At 40.1% G+C, this 20369-nt stretch overlaps 1 protein-coding gene across 4 annotated transcripts in view; it reads right to left on the reverse strand.

Annotated features, from left to right (window-relative positions):
• Positions 1-1120: 1120 nt before the first annotated feature.
• LOC126416240 (uncharacterized) overlaps positions 1121-20369 on the reverse strand; it is a 32477-nt gene continuing 13228 nt past the window's right edge. Inside the window, exons 1-2 of one of the 4 annotated variants that reach the window (XM_050083854.1) lie at positions 13727-13745; positions 1121-2334 (exon numbers count right to left, since the gene is read on the reverse strand). In XM_050083854.1, coding sequence (XP_049939811.1) covers positions 1317-2306 — 990 coding nt within the window. In that variant the 5' untranslated portion in view covers positions 2307-2334; positions 13727-13745 and the 3' untranslated portion in view covers positions 1121-1316. Of the gene's footprint in view, positions 2335-6112; positions 6133-13726; positions 13746-20369 lie in introns of those variants that run through there. The other 3 variants (XM_050083853.1, XM_050083851.1, XM_050083850.1) reach the window with 3 other exon arrangements.

The raw sequence follows: 20369 nt of genomic DNA on the forward strand, positions 1-20369 counted from the left end.
GTATAAGCAGAAGTTGTCCTGTAAGTAAGAGTCTCTTCACATGTCCTTCAAGCTATTTGTGCACTACTGAAGAATGGGAGAAATTTTATACATGAGGTTCCTCTTTTACGTTTCATTTCTGCTAAGGTGGGCATTCTAAAATTAAATGGATGGTGGAGGAAGGAAAAAACAGCTACTTGAGATTTAGATGATGTCTACATGCTGATTTTGTAATGCTCCTCCACCAAAATCATCAGTCGAAAACAGGTATTTTGTTGTCTATTGGCTTGTGACTCACATCCTTAATGTTTGGTTTGTTTATAACTCCAGGTTGTACCTGATGACTACGGAGAAGATCTCACAGGTGACATCTGATGATTACCTTTGCCAGCTAACTGAAAAGACATGGCACCATGAGTGCTGTTGGTACCTACAGAAAGCTGGGAAAGAAATAATGGTGTATGTGCTACCAGTACTTGCCCGAGCCAGATAAGTCCTCGAACTTCTTGACAAGTTCCTAAGTGCTTAAACAAATTATGTGGAGAACAGCAGTGACTGCACAGCATTAGAGGTCATTTTCACTTTGGCATATAGAACCTGCCTCATTATGCTTACTTCATGTATCTTCATTTGCTTACTGAGCAGCACTCTGTTACAAATCAAAATGTTCACAAAGCATCTTGATCACAATTGCAGACACAGAATCCTTCAAAATGGCATTGCCACGTATTTTACAAGTTGCATCCTCCTTGCATGCCAACATTATGTAGCCAAGTCACTAACATTCAAAACAGTGCAATTAGTTTGGTGTAGAAGATCTTACCTTGATGAGGTTTTGAGCAGCAAACAGGCATGTAGGAAAGGTCAATTAGCAGTTGAGTTTTACACACACACACACACACACACACACACACACACACACACACACACACACACACACACTCTTTTTGTGCATTTTGTCGCACAACAGAACAAAGAAAAATACTGATATCATACAGAAACATATAAATTTAAGCAGATGTGAAATGTTAACATTACATTTCATTCTTGCTAATTATTTTGAAAAGAATTATTACTTACAATAATACACAGATAGTTTCCCCCTTTATTGTGACTTGATGCACTGGCAGGAAGAAAGCAGTGACATAAAGTATTTAGTTAGTAGCATGTACAAATATTTATTTATTTTACTGGAAACAGTGGCAGAAACCTCTGATAATATAAGTATTTACCTAATAGCATGTACATATATTTATTTTATTGGGAACATTTTATATATTCTGATATATAAATAGAATGACATTTGTATTTTACCTATGAGGTGTGTTCGTGAACTGTCAATGCCTATCAAAATTAAATGTGCCTTCTAACACTGTTATATGAGGTGCAAACCGTTTTAACTGGACCACCTCACGTTCACTGTATCCATAAGAATAATACAGGTCGATGATCTTCAGCTGCTTCATGGACTCTCTCATTGCAGATAGTGGTAAACCATTTACATTAGAATGCCTCATATGGAACCTTTTCAGGTTTTTCAAATGTAGTAGGTGCTGAAATGCAGCTGGACGCAAAGAATAGCACTGACTGATATCCAATTCAGTGACACCCGGACAATATTTTAAAAATGAAAGGTCCTTAAGAGCAGCGGTGTCTGTAATTTGTAAAATCTTCAATTTGCTGCAATTCTTCAGATTATACAGTGCTTCTGATGTAACCTTATTTGACTGATGCAAACAGAGCTCTTCTAGATCTGTGCAAGATTGACATAACAAGGATATTGTATCTGCACTGAGTGCTCTGGCACCAAAGAAATGCAGTGCTCTTAGACGTGCCAGGCTTCCCTGTTTCACCAACGGCTCAAAGGTGTCATCTTTGTCTGGAGGTGGTCTGTTACCCATATAAACCGTTAATGATTCCAATTTCACATTATCAGTGAAGAGTATGCTGCGACACCGACTTATAACAGACCTTGGAGCTGATACATTCTTGATGTTTAGATGGTCTACTATGCATTTCAGCTCATCACGCTCGATAGACGAGGAAATATATAAATGTGAACCAGTGAACCAAGCCTGGAAATTGTCTGAATTGTCCGATTTTCCAATACAAAGTGAAGTTATATGAGGAATCACCTTTGCTATCTCCACAACATCACGTGTATTATGCTTGCCATCTATCTTCTGTTCCTTCCCTTTCCAAACAGCTGGGCTCTTGCAGAGTATGTGCCATCTCTGACATACATATTGTGCACCTTTAACTATGTCAAGAGCTGACAAATGTGATAATATTTCAATAATCAGTTCATCCGGAAAATTCTCTATCATCCTTGTGATGACTGCTTTCAGTTATAACCTGCAAACCAAACACTAATATTAGTTTTTAAGCACATTGGTTTCTTAGCCTGTAATAATTAAACACAGGAAAATATTAAAATCTGTACCAGTTATTAAAATAGATGTTAAAAGTTAAAACAGGATATGTATTGGATCCATGTGCTACATCTACATGTACACCACTACTTTGCAATTAGCACTGAAATGCCTGGCAGAGGGTTCTTCAAACCTTATCTTCACACTATTTTTCTGCCATTCTACTCTCTAAAAGCGCATGGGAAAAATGGACACCTAAATCTTTCTGTATGAGATCTGATTTCTTTTATTTTATTAGGATGATCATTTCTCCCTATGTACGTGGCATTAAAACACTTTCACATTCAAGGGAAAAAGTTGGTGATTGAAACTTCATGAGAAGATCTCACCGCAACAAAAACTGGTTCTGTTTTAATGATCCTCACCCCTACTCACATACCAATTCACGACACTATCTCTGTTATTTTGCTCTAATTCAAAATGACCTGTCTTCCTTTGGACATTTCAACGTCCTCTGTCAATCCTATCTGGTACGAGTCCCATACCACAGTGCAATGCTCTAGCAGAGGATGAACAGTCTCTTTTGTAGAACTATTGCATCTTCTGAGTGTTCTGCCAATAAAATGCAGTCTTTGATTTGGCTTCCCCGCTGTCACTTTTCTGACAGTGAGCAGCAGGTGTTCTATCTGCTGTAACTAACCAAAATTGCATAACTTCAGGCACAGCAGATAGAACACCTGCTGCTCACTGTCAGAAAAGTGACATCGCTACTCAACAAGCAAGCAAGCCTGGCCAAAGAATGGCCAGACTGCAGGACACAATTACAGGCACATTTCAACATCTACAAAATAATACGTATGGAGCACAAAGCTTCCTTTTTGTACACCATTACAACCAAAGTGTAGAAACTCTGTGTTAAACTGTGCACAGGAACTGTTCTCGAGAAAGTCTTGTATGATGATTTAGTGAAATTACTAGATGATTATTCTGACAAGTCAAATCCACGTAGCAGCTGCACACTTGAAATTTTTTCGTCTGAAGCAGCAGTGTGCTCAGACAGTCACACAGTCAACAGCAGACCTCAGAGGTCTCACCAGGCATTGCAAGTTTGAATGTTCACATGGAATTAACTGCATTGAAGTAATGTTACATGATGCCAACAGAAGTAATGTTACATGATGCCAACACACAGAATGTATCTGATCCACATATTCATGCTGCAATTCTAAAACTAGTGTAACCACCAGAATGTTGAATGTAAGCATGCAGACATGAATGCACTGTCCTGTACAGGTGCCAGATGTCAATTCGTGGGATGGCACTCCATGCCCGTTGCATTTGGTCAGTCAATAAAGAGATAGTTAATGGTGGTTGTGGGTTATGGAGTTGTCATCCAATAAAGTCCTGTATGTGCTCAATTGGAGACGTATCTGGCGATAGAACAGGCCAAGGCAACATGCAAACACCTTGCAAAGCACGTTGAGTTACAACAGCACACGAATGGCAGCAATGCTTTGGCACCCGGGGGCACCAGCCCCAGCAAACATAATGGATGTAAAGTGTGAAGCACAAAAAGCAATGCTCACACAGTCCTTAGCAGCCACGCGGGACTTTCAAGTATGCCCTAAGACCGCCAGGAGGTGCACAGAGAGCTACGGACCACCGTGTACCTCGCCAGGCAACAGCAAGAGGTCGCTGGCCCCATCACAAAACCTGGAGAACAGCTATTTAAGGAAACGCAAACCCAGGGATCACTGAAGACAATTCTCTTCGACAAGAGCTTGACAATTTATGCGCTGACTGCTTGCAGTTCCTCAATTAAGCTCTTGTCAAGATGCCATTGGTAACAACAGTGTAACACCGAGAAGTAAGCTTCTGCATTGGAAAACAGCTCTCTTTGAGTGTTGGTCATTTCAGTGTTTAGTTAACGCTTCAGGGAGTTAGGTGGAGCCAAATCCACAGAAGTGCATCTTGTTTGGAACTGCAGAAGAGTTGGAATTAATTTGTACTTACAAATTTTGACAACCAGAGCTGTTCTTATTCCAAAGGATGCAGCAGGTGAATGAGGCTTTTCTGGCACAAGTGCTTGCCTTAAAGACACCCTCTCCTGTTACTGTAGGGATTGATGCCCAGCCTGCCATCCAAGCACACCCAGGTGCATCAACACCACCGCCCTTTGACAAAAAAATCAAGCCTTGGGCCTGCTACACAGCTTGATTAGACCAGCATCTTGCAGAGTACAATGTCTGTGGCGATCAGCAGCAGTGTGCCTTATTGTTGGCCAATGCAGGATCCATGATCTACCAGCTGCTACAACAGTTACATTCCCAAGCAGAACCACACTTAGTGCAATATGATACTTCAATGCTCAGATACATATTGCTGCAGCTTAACAAAAGTTCTTTCGCTGTCAGAAGTTACATACCAAAACCCATAGGAAATGGATATCAAGACTCTAGAGTCTCTCCTGGGAATGCCAGTTTCAATGTGCCCATGAACAACGCAAGCTTCCTTATGCATCAGTTCTGGTCTGCGACATGATTTTAGTTTACATCCCTGATGGAGGTCCCCAGCAGGATCTCTTTAAACTCAAAGATCCTTCACTCAACTCAAACCTTCTCAACATTTGGGCTTTTGAGCAATCTGTTAGAGCAGCAGCTTCTATCCAAGATCCAGCGCTGGCCTTTGCCTCCCATCCTGCCTTAGAAGCTCTGCAGCAGTGGTTGGTGTCCAAGTCGATAAAGACCCTCCCAGGATGTGTCATTTCAAACAGTTAAGATCTTGTAAATAGTTTTTTGTTATCCATCTGTGACACCAATGCCGTTTCTACAAGGCAAAGTGTACTGCCTGCAGTAAGTTTGGCCATGAAGCTGAAGTTTGTCACTCATCCAATCCATGTCCATGGATTGGGCACAGGGCGACCTCGAGGAGGATCCTTCCCAACCATATTTTCCAGAAGCTGCTGTCTATGAAGGTGGAGTTGGGAAAGCAAACCAGTCACCTTCCAGATTGACAATGGCTCGTGGCAGGATGCTTCTGGACCAGGTTCCACCATGGAGCTACGGTAACCCCAGCTAGGATTCTGGTTGTTACAGCTCCAGGGGCATCTAATCTGCTTGGCCTTGACTTACTCCACGTTTTGGGCATCGAGGTTCATGACACCTCTGAAGCAGTCCCTCCCCCGAGCCTCTGCCCCTAAACCACCCCAGACCCATAACCCCCTTTTACACACTGCAGTCTCAAAATTTTTTAAGGACTGTTGTGTCGTGTTCACTCTCCAGGATAAGCTTCAACAGGACTTGCAACGACTCCAAGAGGCAAGAGAAGGGTATCCTCATCCCCACCACATGTAGCCACTGCACCTCCCCCATTGTGATTGTGGATAAACTAACGGGTGCTGTCTGCATTTGTGGTGACATCATAGCCACTGTGAATGACCAGTCCACAGTCATCGCATATCCCACTCATGAGCTTGAGGACATTGTTTCTCATCTTGTTGAGGGTACAGTATTCACCAAAATCGACCTTCAGTATGCTTATCTCCAACTCAAATTGGACGGTGACTCCCAAGAGATCACAGACATAAACACCCCTTTTGGATTAGTCTAATATACGCAGCTTCCATTTGGCATATCCAGTGCCCCAGTGATCTTCCAGAGGTAATTGAAGCACTTATCAAAGGATGTCCCAGTGACAGTGAACTACCTCAATGACATGCACAGAACCTCAACACATACTTCTCCACATTCACAGCAGCGAACCTGCATTGTAATGTTGATAAATGTTCTTTTTTCCTCTGCCAGGTCGATTATTTAGGACACACCTTCAGCGCATCAGGCATACAGCCTATGCTGCAGCACGTATCTGCCAGCCAACAACTGCCAGCCCCCACAGATGCATCCCAGCTCAAGTCTGTCTTATGTCAGCTGAACTACTATCGATGGTTCATTCCACAGGCTGCAGCTATGGTGGAAAATAGTTCATATAAAGCTTGTTTGGTAACAGAAATCCTATCTGAATAACATATTCTTAAATATACAATGATCACTAGACTTTTCTAAACTGAACTATGGTAATTTTTGAACCACGACAATAAATATAAACATAAACAGGAACTTGAACATAAAATACTTAGAACTCACAATCAGTAAACGAAATAGTAAACATGATTTTTAACATTTATAGGAAACCAGCAGCTTGTGACATCATAATAAATGCTAATCCATACCATCCTGCAAGATATGGGTTTCTTCTGTGCTATGATTCACAGGGTCTTGGAAGTTCCTACTCACTTGGTAAATGTAAACAAAGAACTAGCAATCTTCAAACAAATTGCCATTGCCAGCAGTTACAGCGGAGACACAGTTAAAACAGTTTATATGATATTAAAGAAAAGACAATCACAGGTAGAAGCCACCACCCAAACACAAAACAAAAATGCAACTAAAATGAAATGTGTCAAAATGACATATAGAGGGAAAATTTATGATAAAATCAAGAATAGGTTTCAAAAATCTAATGCCAACTTAGGTTTTAGAACATATAATACTTTGACATTATAATTGCACCATCACATAGATTGAATAAGGAGATATGTTTGTATTGGCTTGGAGGTATACAATTAGGAGTAAGGTGACTGTAACAAATTTTACATAGGGCAGACCAGATGATCATTTCCTGCTAGATTCAGTGAGCACACTAATACACAAAATAAAATGAGCGCACTAATAAACAAAATAAAACTGCTTCCAGAACACACGTGAAAAATATGAAGCATTATGAAAAATAAAATAATACACATTCAACAAAATGTGAAAATGCTACATAAAGCATCAAGGAAAGGAAACTGGACCTAAAGGAAAATTTACAGGTATACACTGGGAATAGCAGTACTTCTCATAAAGTATTAAATGGTCAACTAGAAGTTAATAAAAAAAAATTTAATTGTTTTCATGACATTTTATAATTTAATTTCACTGTGCCTGTTATCATTCTTCATATCACAATTCATAGTTACTATTTATTTAACAATTAGTGTGCCATCTACTTGGGGGAGCTTTATTATGTCTTGGCTTAACACAGACTACACCTTAACTTACCCAGCCTTCGAGCATCAAGTGTTGGCATTTTTAAATGTATAATTTGAATTTGATCTGATGTTAACTGTTAGTCGTAAGTGAATCTTGTCACTAAATTTGTCGTGTTTATGTTTTCTACATGGTCATTTAACCTGTTCTCTATGTGGTCATCACAATTTCCCACATCTGAGCTCATCCAGGTTTTGAGCACTGAATTGTCATTTCTGTTTTAAATTAAAAATCCGAAATTTCACCTTAGTTGTCAACCTAACGTTTTTTCCTTTACCATTAAAATGAGAACACATCATCTCACATACAGTTATCAAGGGTTGTTTCAACATAGTTCCAAACCTGAGCTCACCTAGACCTCGAGCACAAAATGGGCAGTTTATATTAATAATTAGAATTCTGTCTATGTCAGTGTCCACTGTAGCCATAAGCTCAGTTAGATCACAAGCACCAAACTTTCAGCATAATCAGGATTATCTCTCATGTTAGTTGTGAACCTTAAGCAGTATGTCTCTCATGTTTAACTAATAATCAGACTTGTGTATCACATTAGCTGTGAACCATATGTAGTATGTCTAAAAGTTCTCTCCACCTGGCTCACTACCAACTTAACTGAGCTGTACTCTGTGTGATCTGAATACATTTCATAATTAGGCTTTCCCAGACTTCGAAAATCTAATTTTTGTATATTTTATAGCAATAATTTTATTCAGTTTCACTTTAATCACTAACCATAGTATTGTTCTACTTTCTTTATTCCATGAACATGAGAACCTATGAAGTTATGTACTGTTACGAAGTTGTATTCAAGTAGTTCCGAAGATTGTTTCTTGCTGTTATGATGGATACATGTTACCACCATGACCTTGACCCCTGGTTATGTTTTGTATGATTCCCTGTAATAACATGACAGTGTTTAAGATGGCATGGTTTAGCTCCTGTTCCCTGTCCATATATTTTTGTGACATTTTATATTAACCCAGAAAACAGCTGTACAAACCTAGAACAAAGTTCTTGCCCACATACTATGAGATCTAGATGACCCAGACCTCAGGTTATATATATTACTCTATACAAATTATTTAATTGGATAGATAAAAAATCTACTCACCAATCAATAACTGATTGTTTTTAATGTTACTCTATACAAAGCATTGGGTAGCACTATTTTTTCATTCTTATAACTTTTGTATTCATGTCACCCTTGTATTACATATTTTTAATACAAATCATTGAAAGGCTTGTTGTGTTCATATTATTATCCACATTAGTAGTCTACACCTTACCCTTACTTCAATCATCCTATGACCTAGACCTTATACATTACACTTGATTTTTTTAACATGTAAACTTGTTTTGTAAATTGGCTTTCTCTCCTTTTTTATTTTACACATAATGTTTTATTATTGACTTGGTCTTTTTTACATTTTAATCAACTTTTTGCTTATAATGTAAGCAACATTGACAAATTTTACATCAATTTCATAAAGTGCAATTACTTATATTTTTACTCAGCACTTTAAGAACATTCACACACTGGCATAATTCAGTAAGACTTTTGTGATATATACTTTGCTTTACCACAGCTTACATTGCAATTATGTTAACAGCTTTAATACATTTGGTAAGAAACTTTTCACATTGTCTAATGAAGGTTTGTTGTTATTGTCTTGCTGCATTTGTACAAAATGTTGACCATTGATAATCATAGCTGTAACCTCTGTGCATATTGTGAATATTATAATACATACAGTTACACTCCTCATACTGTTTTGCTATCATATCAAAGATTCTGTAATTGTATGACATCAAGTGTCTTAACATGCTTCATTTTTGCGTTGCTAATAAAACTGTATTTGTATATACTGTTATCACTACATTTTAACTTTAAATTGTACTATCCCTTGATGCTGGCATGTCTTTTCAAACATAATGAAAATGTAAATTATTTTCAGTACATACACTATGTGATCACAAGTATCCAGACACCTGAAACTTCCTGGCCGATTAAAACTGTGTGCCCGACTGAGACTCAAACTCGGGACCTTTGCCTTTCACGGGCAAGTGCTCTACCAACTGAGCTACCGAAGCACGACTCACGCCCGGTACTCACAGCTTTACTTCTGCCAGTACCTCGTCTCCTACCTTCCACCTTCTCCTACCTTCCACCTTTGGAAGGTAGGAGACGAGGTACTGGCAGAAGTAAAGCTGTGAGTACCGGGCGTGAGTCGTGCTTCGGTAGCTCAGTTGGTAGAGCACTTGCCCGCGAAAGGCAAAGGTCCCGAGTTCGAGTCTCGGTCGGGCACACAGTTTTAATCTGCCAGGAAGTTTCATATCAGCGCACACTCCGCTGCAGAGTGAAAATCTCATTCTGGAAACATCCCCCAGGCTGTGGCTAAGCCATGTCTCCGCAATATCCTTTCTTTCAGGAGTGCCAGTTCTGCTGGGTTCGCAGGAGAGCTTCTGTAAAGCTTGGAAGGTAGGAGACGAGGTACTGGCAGAAGTAAAGCTGTGAGTACCGGGCGTGAGTCGTGCTTCGGTAGCTCAGTTGGTAGAGCACTTGCCCGCGAAAGGCAAAGGTCCCGCGTTCGAGTCTCGGTCGGGCACACAGTTTTAATCTACCAGGAATTTTCATAGCAGCGCACACTCCGCTGCAGAGTGAAAATCTCAATCCAGACACCTGGTTGAAAATGACTTACAAGTTTGTGGCACCCTCCATGGATAATGCTGGAATTCAACATGGTGTTGGCCCATCCTTAGCCTTGATGATAGCTACCACTCTTGCAGGCATACGTTCAATCAGGTGCTGGAAGGTTTCTTGAGGAATGGCAGCCCATTCTTCATTGAGTGCTGCATTGAGAAGAGGTACTGAAGTCGGACAATGAGGCTTGGCACCAAGTCCGCATTCCAAAACATCCCAAAGGTGTTCTATAGGATTCAGGTCAGGACTGTGCAGGCCAGTCCATTACAGGGATGTTATTGTCATGTAACCATTCCGCCACAGGGCATGCATTATGAACAGATGCAATCGCCATCCCAGAATTACTCTTCAACAGTGGGAAGCAAGAAGGTGCTTAAAACATCAATATAGGCCGATGCTGTGATAGTGCCATTCAAAACAACAAGGGATACAAGCCCTCTCCATGAAAAACATGACCACACCACAACACCACTGCCTCCAAATTTTACTGTTGGCACTACACATGCTGGCAGATGATGTTCACTGGGCATTCGCCATACCCACGCCCTGCTATTGGATCGCCGCATTGTGTACCTTGATTCGTCACTCCACACAACATTTTTCCACTGTTCAGTTGTCTAAAGTTCATGCTCCTTACACCAAGCGAGGCATCACGTTTACCAGCGTGATGTGTGGCTTATGAGCAGCCGCTTGACAATGAAATCCAAGTTTTCTTAGCTCCCGCCTAACTGTCATAGTACTTGCAGTGGATCCTGATGCAGTTTGGAATTCCTGTGGGATGGTCTTGATGGATGTCTGCCTATTATACAGGGTTATTACAAATGATTGAAGCGATTTCACAGCTCTACAATAACTTTATTATTTGAGATATTTTCAAAATGCTTTGCACACACGTACAAAAACTCAAAAAGTTTTTTTAGGCATTCACAAATGTTCGATATGTGCCCCTTTAGTGATTCGGCAGACATCAAGCTGATAATCAAGTTCCTCCCACACTCGGCGCAGCGTGTCCCCATCAATGAGTTCGAAAGCATCGTTGATGCGAGCTCGCAGTTCTGGCACGTTTCTTGGTAGAGGAGGTTTAAACACTGAATCTTTCACGTAACCCCACAGAAAGAAATCACATGGGGTTAAGTCGGGAGAGCGTGGAGGCCATGACATGAATTGCTGATCATGATCTCCACCGCGACCGATCCACCGGTTTTCCAATCTCCTGTTTAAGAAATGCCGAACATCATGATGGAAGTGCGGTGGAGCACCATCCTGTTGAAAGATGAAGTCGGCGCTGTCGGTCTCCAGGTGTGGCATGAGCCAATTTTCCACAGGCTACGCGTGAAACTTGCCCGCACGCGTTCAACTGTTTCTTCGCTCACTGCAGGCCGACCCGTTGATTTCCCCTTACAGAGGCATCCAGAAGCTTTAAACTGCGCATACCATCGCCGAATGGAGTTAGCAGTTGGTGGATCTTTGTTGAACTTCGCCCTGAAGTGTCGTTGCACTGTTATGACTGACTGATGTGAGTGCATTTCAAGCACGACATACGTTTCTCGGCTCCTGTTGCCATTTTGTCTCACTGCGCTCTCGAGCGCTCTGACGGCAGAAACCTGAAGTGTGGCTTCAGCCAAACAAAACTTTATGAGTTTTTCTACGTATATGTAGTGTGTCGTGACCATGTGTCAATGAATGGAGCTACAGTGAATTTATGAAATCGCTTCAATCATTTGTAATAGCCCTGTACATTACGTCCCTCCTCAGCTGCCGGCGGTCTCTGTCAGTCAACAGACAAGGTCAGCCTATACGCTTTTGTGCTGTATGTGTCCCTTCATGTTTCCACTCCAATATCACATGGAAACAGTGGACCTAGGGATGTTTAGAAGTGTGGAAATCTCGTGTACACATGAATGGCACAAGCGACACCGATCACCAGACCACGATCAGAGTCCGTGAGTTCCGCTGAGTGCCCTATTCTGCTTTCTCGCGATGTGTAATGACTACTGAGATCGCTGATATGGAGTACCTGGCAGTTGGTGGCAGCACAATGCACCTAATATGAAAAATATATGTTTTTGGGGGTGTCCGGTTGTTTTTGATCACATAGTGTATTTTCCTATCAGTATGATCGGAAAAAATTACTGCATGCTCTAGAATGTTGCAGTAATTTTGGAAGCTTGTTGCTAACATAAACAAATTGGTTTACTTTGTATACAACATAACATCACTCCTACACTAAATGTTATAATGTATGAGACTGTCTATACCTGGTGCTACTCTGCTGTATTATATAATTCTTGTGATAACTTCCCGGCAGTACGGAGCCTGTTATCAACATATACACGTCTTTCAGCAGTGGATGTGCTCCAACTGATGTATTTGACATTTCTGTGCTTTGGTGATACAGTTATGGCTTTTATTTTAGTGTACTTAGTGTTACATAGGAGTAAATTTTCTGTGAGGTAAACATTATTTTAGCCTATAACGGTGGGGACACCACAAATTTTTTAAGCATTTTCTTTCAGGCAATATTTTGAATTTCAAAGTTTACATCCATATTTTCAATGGCTACTGGCAATGTGTCACAAGTAGCAGATTTATAATTCATGTATCCGATAGAGCTGACAGTTTTTTGAAATCACATATGATAACTATAAACCTTGTAACATATTTGTAACACTTGCAGATCTGAAAATAGTACTATAGCTTTGCTGAAACTAGTAATCAGAATATGTAACAACTGTGATCTGGGCAATGAAACTTCTATTTTGGAAGTTTTTCTTGGATAACTATTTACGAGACAAATTCAGCAATAGCTCTGTTTTAGATCTGGCAAGAAAATACAGAGAAAATGAGTCAGGTGGGCTCTGCACATGAGTGGCTGTTAACTAGGTAGCTGACTGTGTGCGGCATGCAAACACAGGTTTTTTTGGATTACGGAACTCTCCATACAGCCTAGCTAACGATAACTGTTGGAAATTCCACAATATTAGTGGAAGATCCTTAAATGTCATCCACAGCCAAGACTATCAAAATCCCAGTGATCAACTTCCGAAGCATTTGCAACAAAATCATGGCGTTTACACAGTTCTAAAATCAGTAGAGCTCATTTAATAGCAGGTACAGAAAGTTGGAAAAATCAGTTACTGACAGCAGTGGGATTTTTGCGATAAATGTAAGCACTTATCAAAAGGATAGATCAATGGGAATTTGAAGTGGTGTGTTTGTCTCGGTGGACAGGAAACTCAAATCCATCAAGATGGTGAGTGACTGGACAAATCACAGTTATCAACGGTGGGTAAAAACTGGATATTTCTATTGACCACCACACTCATCTACAAATGTAACTGAAAACTTTAAACAAAACCTCAATTGTCAGTACTATTGTTCCCCAACCAAAATGTCATCATTGGAGAAAGCTTTTATCATTCTACAATCAACTGGGAAAATTACAGTCTTGTAAACGGTGGATGGACGTGACATCCTATGAAACAATACTGTGCATCTTCCCTGAAAACTATCTAGTTAGATTAAATTAGATCAGATGCACACATGATGGAAATATATTAGACATAATGGCAAAAAATAGAACTGACCTCTTTGAAAAAGTCCATTATAAAATTGGTATGAGTGACCATGAGGCAGTTGTAGCAACAACAATTACTAAAGTACAAAGGGAAGCTAAAACAGTTGGAAGCTTCACAAATTTAGTACTTTACATTAAAAGGCTGTCATTTCACTTCTCAAAGAGGAACTCAAAACACTTAACAGGAGCATCTACAAGAACTGTATTTCAAGTTTAAATGAATTGTTTACTATACACCAGATAGATACAAGGGGGCGGACAAAAATATTAAAACACCACAAACACAACGCATTACCATTCCTAATATCTTGCAGAAAAACTGTTGGCATTCAAAGCAGCTTCTAATCATTTCACAACCAATGAATACTGGTCTTGTATGGTTTTTAACGGAATCTCATATGTTTCTTCATGGAAAATAGTGCAAAGTTCAGTTAATGGTGTGGAGGTGGATAGCAACCATGTACACTTCCCTCCAAACTACACCACCAAGGATCAATAATATTGAGATCTGATGACTGTCGACAGGGGGAAAATACAAGAATTCCTCCTCATGCTCACAAAACTAGTCCTGGACTATGTGAACTGAGTGAACAGGGGCTTTGATGTCTTGGGACACAACCTCACCATTGGGGAACAAGCACTGTAGCATGAGATGGACAATATTAGTCAAAATAGCCACATAATCTATGGCAGTAATGCGACCTTGCAGAGTACCGTATTTACTCGAATCTAAGCCGCACTGAAAAATGAGACTCGAAATAAAGGAAAAAAAAAATTCCCGAATCTAAGCCGCACCTGAAAAGGCCGCACCTCCAAATCGAAACAAAGTTGGTCCATTGTAATATGAGACACAATTTACGTCGAATGAATGACGATACAGCGACAGTAGTTTGGTTCGAGTCGTAAGCTTAGCAGTTAAGCTTTACCAGGTAGCCATTGCTATGCGTCAGGCGCTCCGTCCATATTTATGCGAGTACCATTCCTTTTTCACGTGCTCTGTCTGGTTTGAATCGATTGCTTATTTTGCTTTGATCTGATAAGTGCCGTTTTCTTTGTTATAGGTGTTCACGTCATCCTACGCTGAAAATGCATTACTGTACTGTCATGCATTGTTTGTCGCATTCTGACAGTGCGTGTTTACGGCCTGTCGCCGCTCGCGGCACGGCTTGCTTTTGTGCGTGCTACCGCCGCTTACAATTAAAAACCAAAAGAGAGAGGGGAATCGTCTCATTAGCGAAACAATGGCAAGAGACTGCTATTTGTTGTTACTTACACTGCTGCTTTCTTTGATAATGATCAACAAGAACCAAATAATAGACTGCGTATTTCAGAACATGTTCTGAACGAGAGTTCGGCGAAAATTTTTCTCCGTTTGAAAATCTTTGCGGCCGCTTCAGTAGTACATCAAATTCTGCACAGAAATTAGAGTCATCTTAGAGTTAAAAATCTGGTCAGTTGCCATACTTCATTTCTGACTGTATCACATTAGACATAAGAATAATACGAATATAAACATGACACGATACGTATATTCTTCCGCGTTTGCTGTTGTCTCACTCTAGTTTCGTAGTTTATTAGGCAGGATTTAAATGAGATAGCAGCTAACGCGAAAGAATAGATGGCAAAATGTTTATATTCGATTATTCTTATGGTGAAGAGAATACTGCATGTGATTCACATTTCATCAGGTTCCTATTAGCAACCAACTCTTCTCACTGGTAGGAAAAAATTCAGAATGTAGAGTTGGCCATATTGACAAACATCCTAAACAGTCTTGCCAGTCGGATTTTCGTAGTACATTGAAATTCTGCTACATTCGAAGATGAACAATACGGAATTTGTATTTACTTCGTTGAATGCAGTGGTCGAAACTCGGGGCGGAGAAAAAAAAAGCTCGTCTTCCACCTTTTTTTTTTAATTTATTTACTGACGCAGAGGTTTTGGCGAAAGTATTTATCTTTGTGCCTACAAAGCATACCTGTGTAGCGCTACATATATTCGACAGCAGAAGTTATAGTTGTAGCGGCACCTACCAACATTTTTCAGAACTTCCGCTTGCTTTGCACTCGATTCTAAGCCGCAGGCGGTTTTTTGGATTACAAAAATCGGAAAAAAGTGCGGCTTAGATTCGAGTAAATACGGTATCCATCAGGACTTTGGGACAACACAATATGGCTGCCCAAATTATCACCAAACCCTCACCTGTTTCACTCTTGGGACGTAAACTCCACCAGAAGCTGGAAACAGTGTGAAACAAGACTCATCTGACCAAATGACTTCTTTCCACGACTTCCTGTCATGGATAACCAGATAACTCACGAGTGGTTTTGAAATTCCATCTCACCCCACAATTCCCAGCTTTTACAAATCACTTTGTGCTGTTTTGCTGCTGACAGGGTTCATCGGGTGAAGCAGTCAGCTCCACAGTGACTTTTGCAGATGCACTCTTATTTTTTGTCAGAATCCACTTCACTTCAATGACTGTCCATCACTACCACTCAACACACACTTTCATCTGCACTGTGACTCAGTGGAAGATGTTTTCCCACTTTCCCTGTATGTGGCATAAGTCTTTGAAACTGTGCCTTCTGAAACACCAAACACATCAGTTATCTTGGTTACAGAAGCACCCACCATACGCGCACCAAAATTTTGCCCATGTTCGAATTCACTTAGCTCCGACATACAGCACTCACAACTACACAGAACACTGTTCTAACCAAGATGACACTTGCAACATTTTGAGGACATTGCACAGATGCCATTCATTGTCAAATACAACAGTGCAACCTGCAGGCTTGCGTAGTATCTGCATTTATGTCCAAGCATGCATTTCTCATGTTGTTTCCACATTTTTGTCTAACCCTGTGTACCTGATAGAACAATCACTGTAAAGAAACTTCTAAACAATCAGAGATAACAGGTGTAAAAAAGCACATCTACAGATAAGAATGTGCCCAATGAAACGGATTGAACTGTCAAGATGGCAAAGCAGGGTTGACATCTAAAGGGGGGGAAAAGATCACTAAATAAAGTTAACAAATTCCAAGCTCATTTACATTATGTATTAACAAAAGACATAGCATTCAAAAGATAATACAGAAAACAAAAGATTGGAAGTCCTACACACATTTGCCACGAAACCAATGGTTTTGCAGAGTTAAAATGAAAATGCAAACTTCTTAAAGCTTAATCAAGAAGGTGTTGCCTATGTTATCATGTAAAACAATAGTCACAGCTCACAAAAGTTAGATAAATCTTAACTCTTTAACTGGTTCAAACAAAATACTTTATTGTCTCTTGGCACCACGAGGTCTGCAAATCCAAGAAATTAGTAATATTTTGGCTTATGAGATGTTAATCACTAAAAAGATGTTTAACGAGCTTTAAATTGTCAACTTTCAGTCACTCTCCAAAACTGATAGCGATGACAAAAGTTAAGAAGAGATATGAAAACGAAGTTCTTCCTTTTGTGTGTCAAGCAGAATATCACTGATGTATTTCAGGTCCGGTGGAGATGAAGTTTGTGGTACACACAGCACAGTCCCAGCAAATACCCTCTCCCTTGGCAGATAGGACATGGAGTAAACATACTAGCCGCGAGCCAGACAGCCTCCCAGTAACCAGCTGCCCCTCGGCAGTCACCACACAAGAACTTTCACGAAATCCAAAGAAATTTCATGAAATCTAAAACATGCTAGCCACTTGAACACAATGACTTCTTATGTGCTGTACCTTCGCACAGATACATAAGCCACATAACAGATGCGAAAAACTTCTCTTGTGGTTTTCTTGGAACTGCCAGAGTAGTGCACTTTACTACATGCACATTATGTTGTTTTAATGGCCTATTCAGCAGTATGATGTCAGAATTCCTGATCAACTACTCAATCATCTGGCCTCTGGGGCAGGTTTTGTTAGAACCCCATAAAGCATTATGAGCATTAAAATCTTCCAAAATGAGAAAGGGACGGGGTAGCTGATCAATGAGCTGTGCGAGGGGTTCACTGTCAATGAGCTCATCAGGTGGTAAATACAAGGAGCACACTGTGACATTAACATGGGCCAGGATCTGAGATGCAACCGCTAATAGGGTTGTGGTTAAGGGCACAGGTGAGGAGTGGAATGTGTCCTTAATGAACACTGCCACCCCACCCTGCGCTCTATTACCAGTCAAGTCGTCTTTCCTGTAAATGTGATATCCTGTAAGTACAGGCATGTCATTCTCCTTAAAATGGCTCTCTTGCAAAGAGATGCAAAAGGGGTTTTCCTGTACTAACAGCCGCAATTCTTCAAAGTGAGTTCTGACTCCATTCAGATTCCACTGAAGTATGGGAGCTATATCAGCAGTTCGGTTTAGATTTCCCCGTCTTTGAGCCACGCTGGTGAGACACTTGTGGAGTGAGTGGCAGCAGAGGGGCTGCCAGGTTCTGGTGAAGAGGTATCAAACTCCATGATGATTTCCTCCTCATCAGTCAGGGATGCTATGAGGACATCTGATGGTGCCTTTGGGAAGTGCAATCAGTCTACAAAGGACACTGCTTTGTTAGTTAGTTGGATGTGTGTTCCACTGATCAATCGCACAGTACAGTAGCCGTTATGATGTGGAACGTGTCAAATCACATGTGCAATCTAGTATAGAATATCCGTGAAGTGTGTGGGACCTGTACCAAATAGGACGACTAACAGCGGATACTGAACATATACAGAGAAGGGCAGCACAAATAGTCACATGTTTGTTTGATGTGTGGGAGAATGTCACAGAGGTACTGAAGATAGACGTAAACTATCCGGAGAAACTCTTCTAACGAAGTTTCAAGAATTGGCTTTAAATGATGACTCGAGACAGGAATATACTACAGCCCTCTATGTATTGCTTACATAAGGATCATGGAGACAACATTAGAATGACTACAGCATGCACACAGGCATTTAAACTGTCACTATTCCCGCACCCTAATAACTTGTACAACATAATGTATCTTCTGCCATGCACTTCACGGTGGCTTGCAGAGTGTAGATGTAGAGGTAGAAGAGTTTGACAGATATCAAATTTATTAGTTTCTCACATTTTTTATTAAGATGATATCTGGACTGGACTTCCAGAATATGCATGAATTTTTTAACTGTCAATAGGGATCATGGTCAGAAAAATATTTTAAAAAATTACTAAATATGCTTTAATTCATAAACGGACTGAACATGATGGGTTGCAGTTGGTCAAATAGCACACATATTTTCTATCAAGAGCAGGAGACCATGCAGTATGACACGAGTCTTCTGTCTTCAGCAAAATACAAATGCACATAATGCGTGCCTTTATTTCTTCTCCACGAACTTCAGGAAAGGTTCAGATCAGATTTTTTTAACTTCACAAGAAATTACATGTTTAGAGAGGTACTTACTTCCAGTACACACACATTTTTGATGGAGAGCGAGATCACTTCTGTAGGAAACAGTTCATCTACTGCCATTGAGTTGAGCAGGAAATTACAAACTTCTCACAATGTGCCCACACAGTTCAAGGTCAAATATAGTGATGCAGTGATGTGATACGCTACGCTAAGATAGGTATATCTCCGGTAACAGAAACAGCTTCGCATCTTTTGTATTAAACACACTGTCCACACATATATGAGGTCTTCATGGGTTGTCAGCCAAGTAGCATCGTCATCTCGTAGCACTTCGCAGCACTTCACCTGAAGATGATGGAGACGCATTCCATCGAAACGTTGCTATGAGACGACAACGCTACTCGGCTGACAACCCGTGAAGACTTCATATATGAAATTTGCTGAGAAAGCCTGCACTCACACACAACACGATCTACACACTTCACATCACACTACCACAGCAATTTTAGGACATTACAAAATATTTATCATACATCCAAAATAAAAATGCATCAAAGGGAATACATGTGAGGAACCCAATAACTGCTGCTCAAGAAGCAACCACCCTTTAAAGAAATTAAAAAGCATATTACTATACCTGAATTAAATAACAATTTACTAGCTTCAGTAAATGGAACTCTCTGTGTAAGACATTATATGCCAAAATTGCTAGAAAAATTAAACAAAAGCTAAGACAAAACTCATTCAGAGTTGCATTACCACTTAAATACTTGTCTCGCTTAGTTAAGAGTCAGAAGAAAATGCCATTATATTTTACAAAATTTCACTCCTTACTGTCTTAACCTCATAATTTTCTCAGGTAATGCAACAAGTGCCAATAAACTACCCACAGTCACAACTGAGTGTGTGGAAGGATGTATGTACACTAGAAAAAATGTGGTAGTTCTAAAGATATTCAAGTCTCTGTTTCGTTACATATGTGTATTTGTTACGCATCAGTCAAATAGATGAGGGGTTTCCTTTTCATCATTTCGTTTCTTTTTTTAAAATGTGAGGGTCACATTCCATGTCAAGTCACCCAGGCCTTGACACCAACCATGTCAGATTTTGATGAAACTTCGTACAATTACTTCTTTTATCATCCTGAAAGCACTTGTAAAATTTTTTGCTCTATCTCTTATAGTTTTTTTTATATAAATTTTTAAAGTTTTTAGATTTGGCGTTGTTTCAGCAGTCATAAATCATAACTTAAACGTGTCCTCACAATTACAAAAATTTTTATATTAAAAAATACTCAAG

Source organism: Schistocerca serialis, chromosome 8, assembly GCF_023864345.2.
Source record: "Schistocerca serialis cubense isolate TAMUIC-IGC-003099 chromosome 8, iqSchSeri2.2, whole genome shotgun sequence".
NCBI lineage: Eukaryota > Metazoa > Arthropoda > Insecta > Orthoptera > Acrididae > Schistocerca > Schistocerca serialis.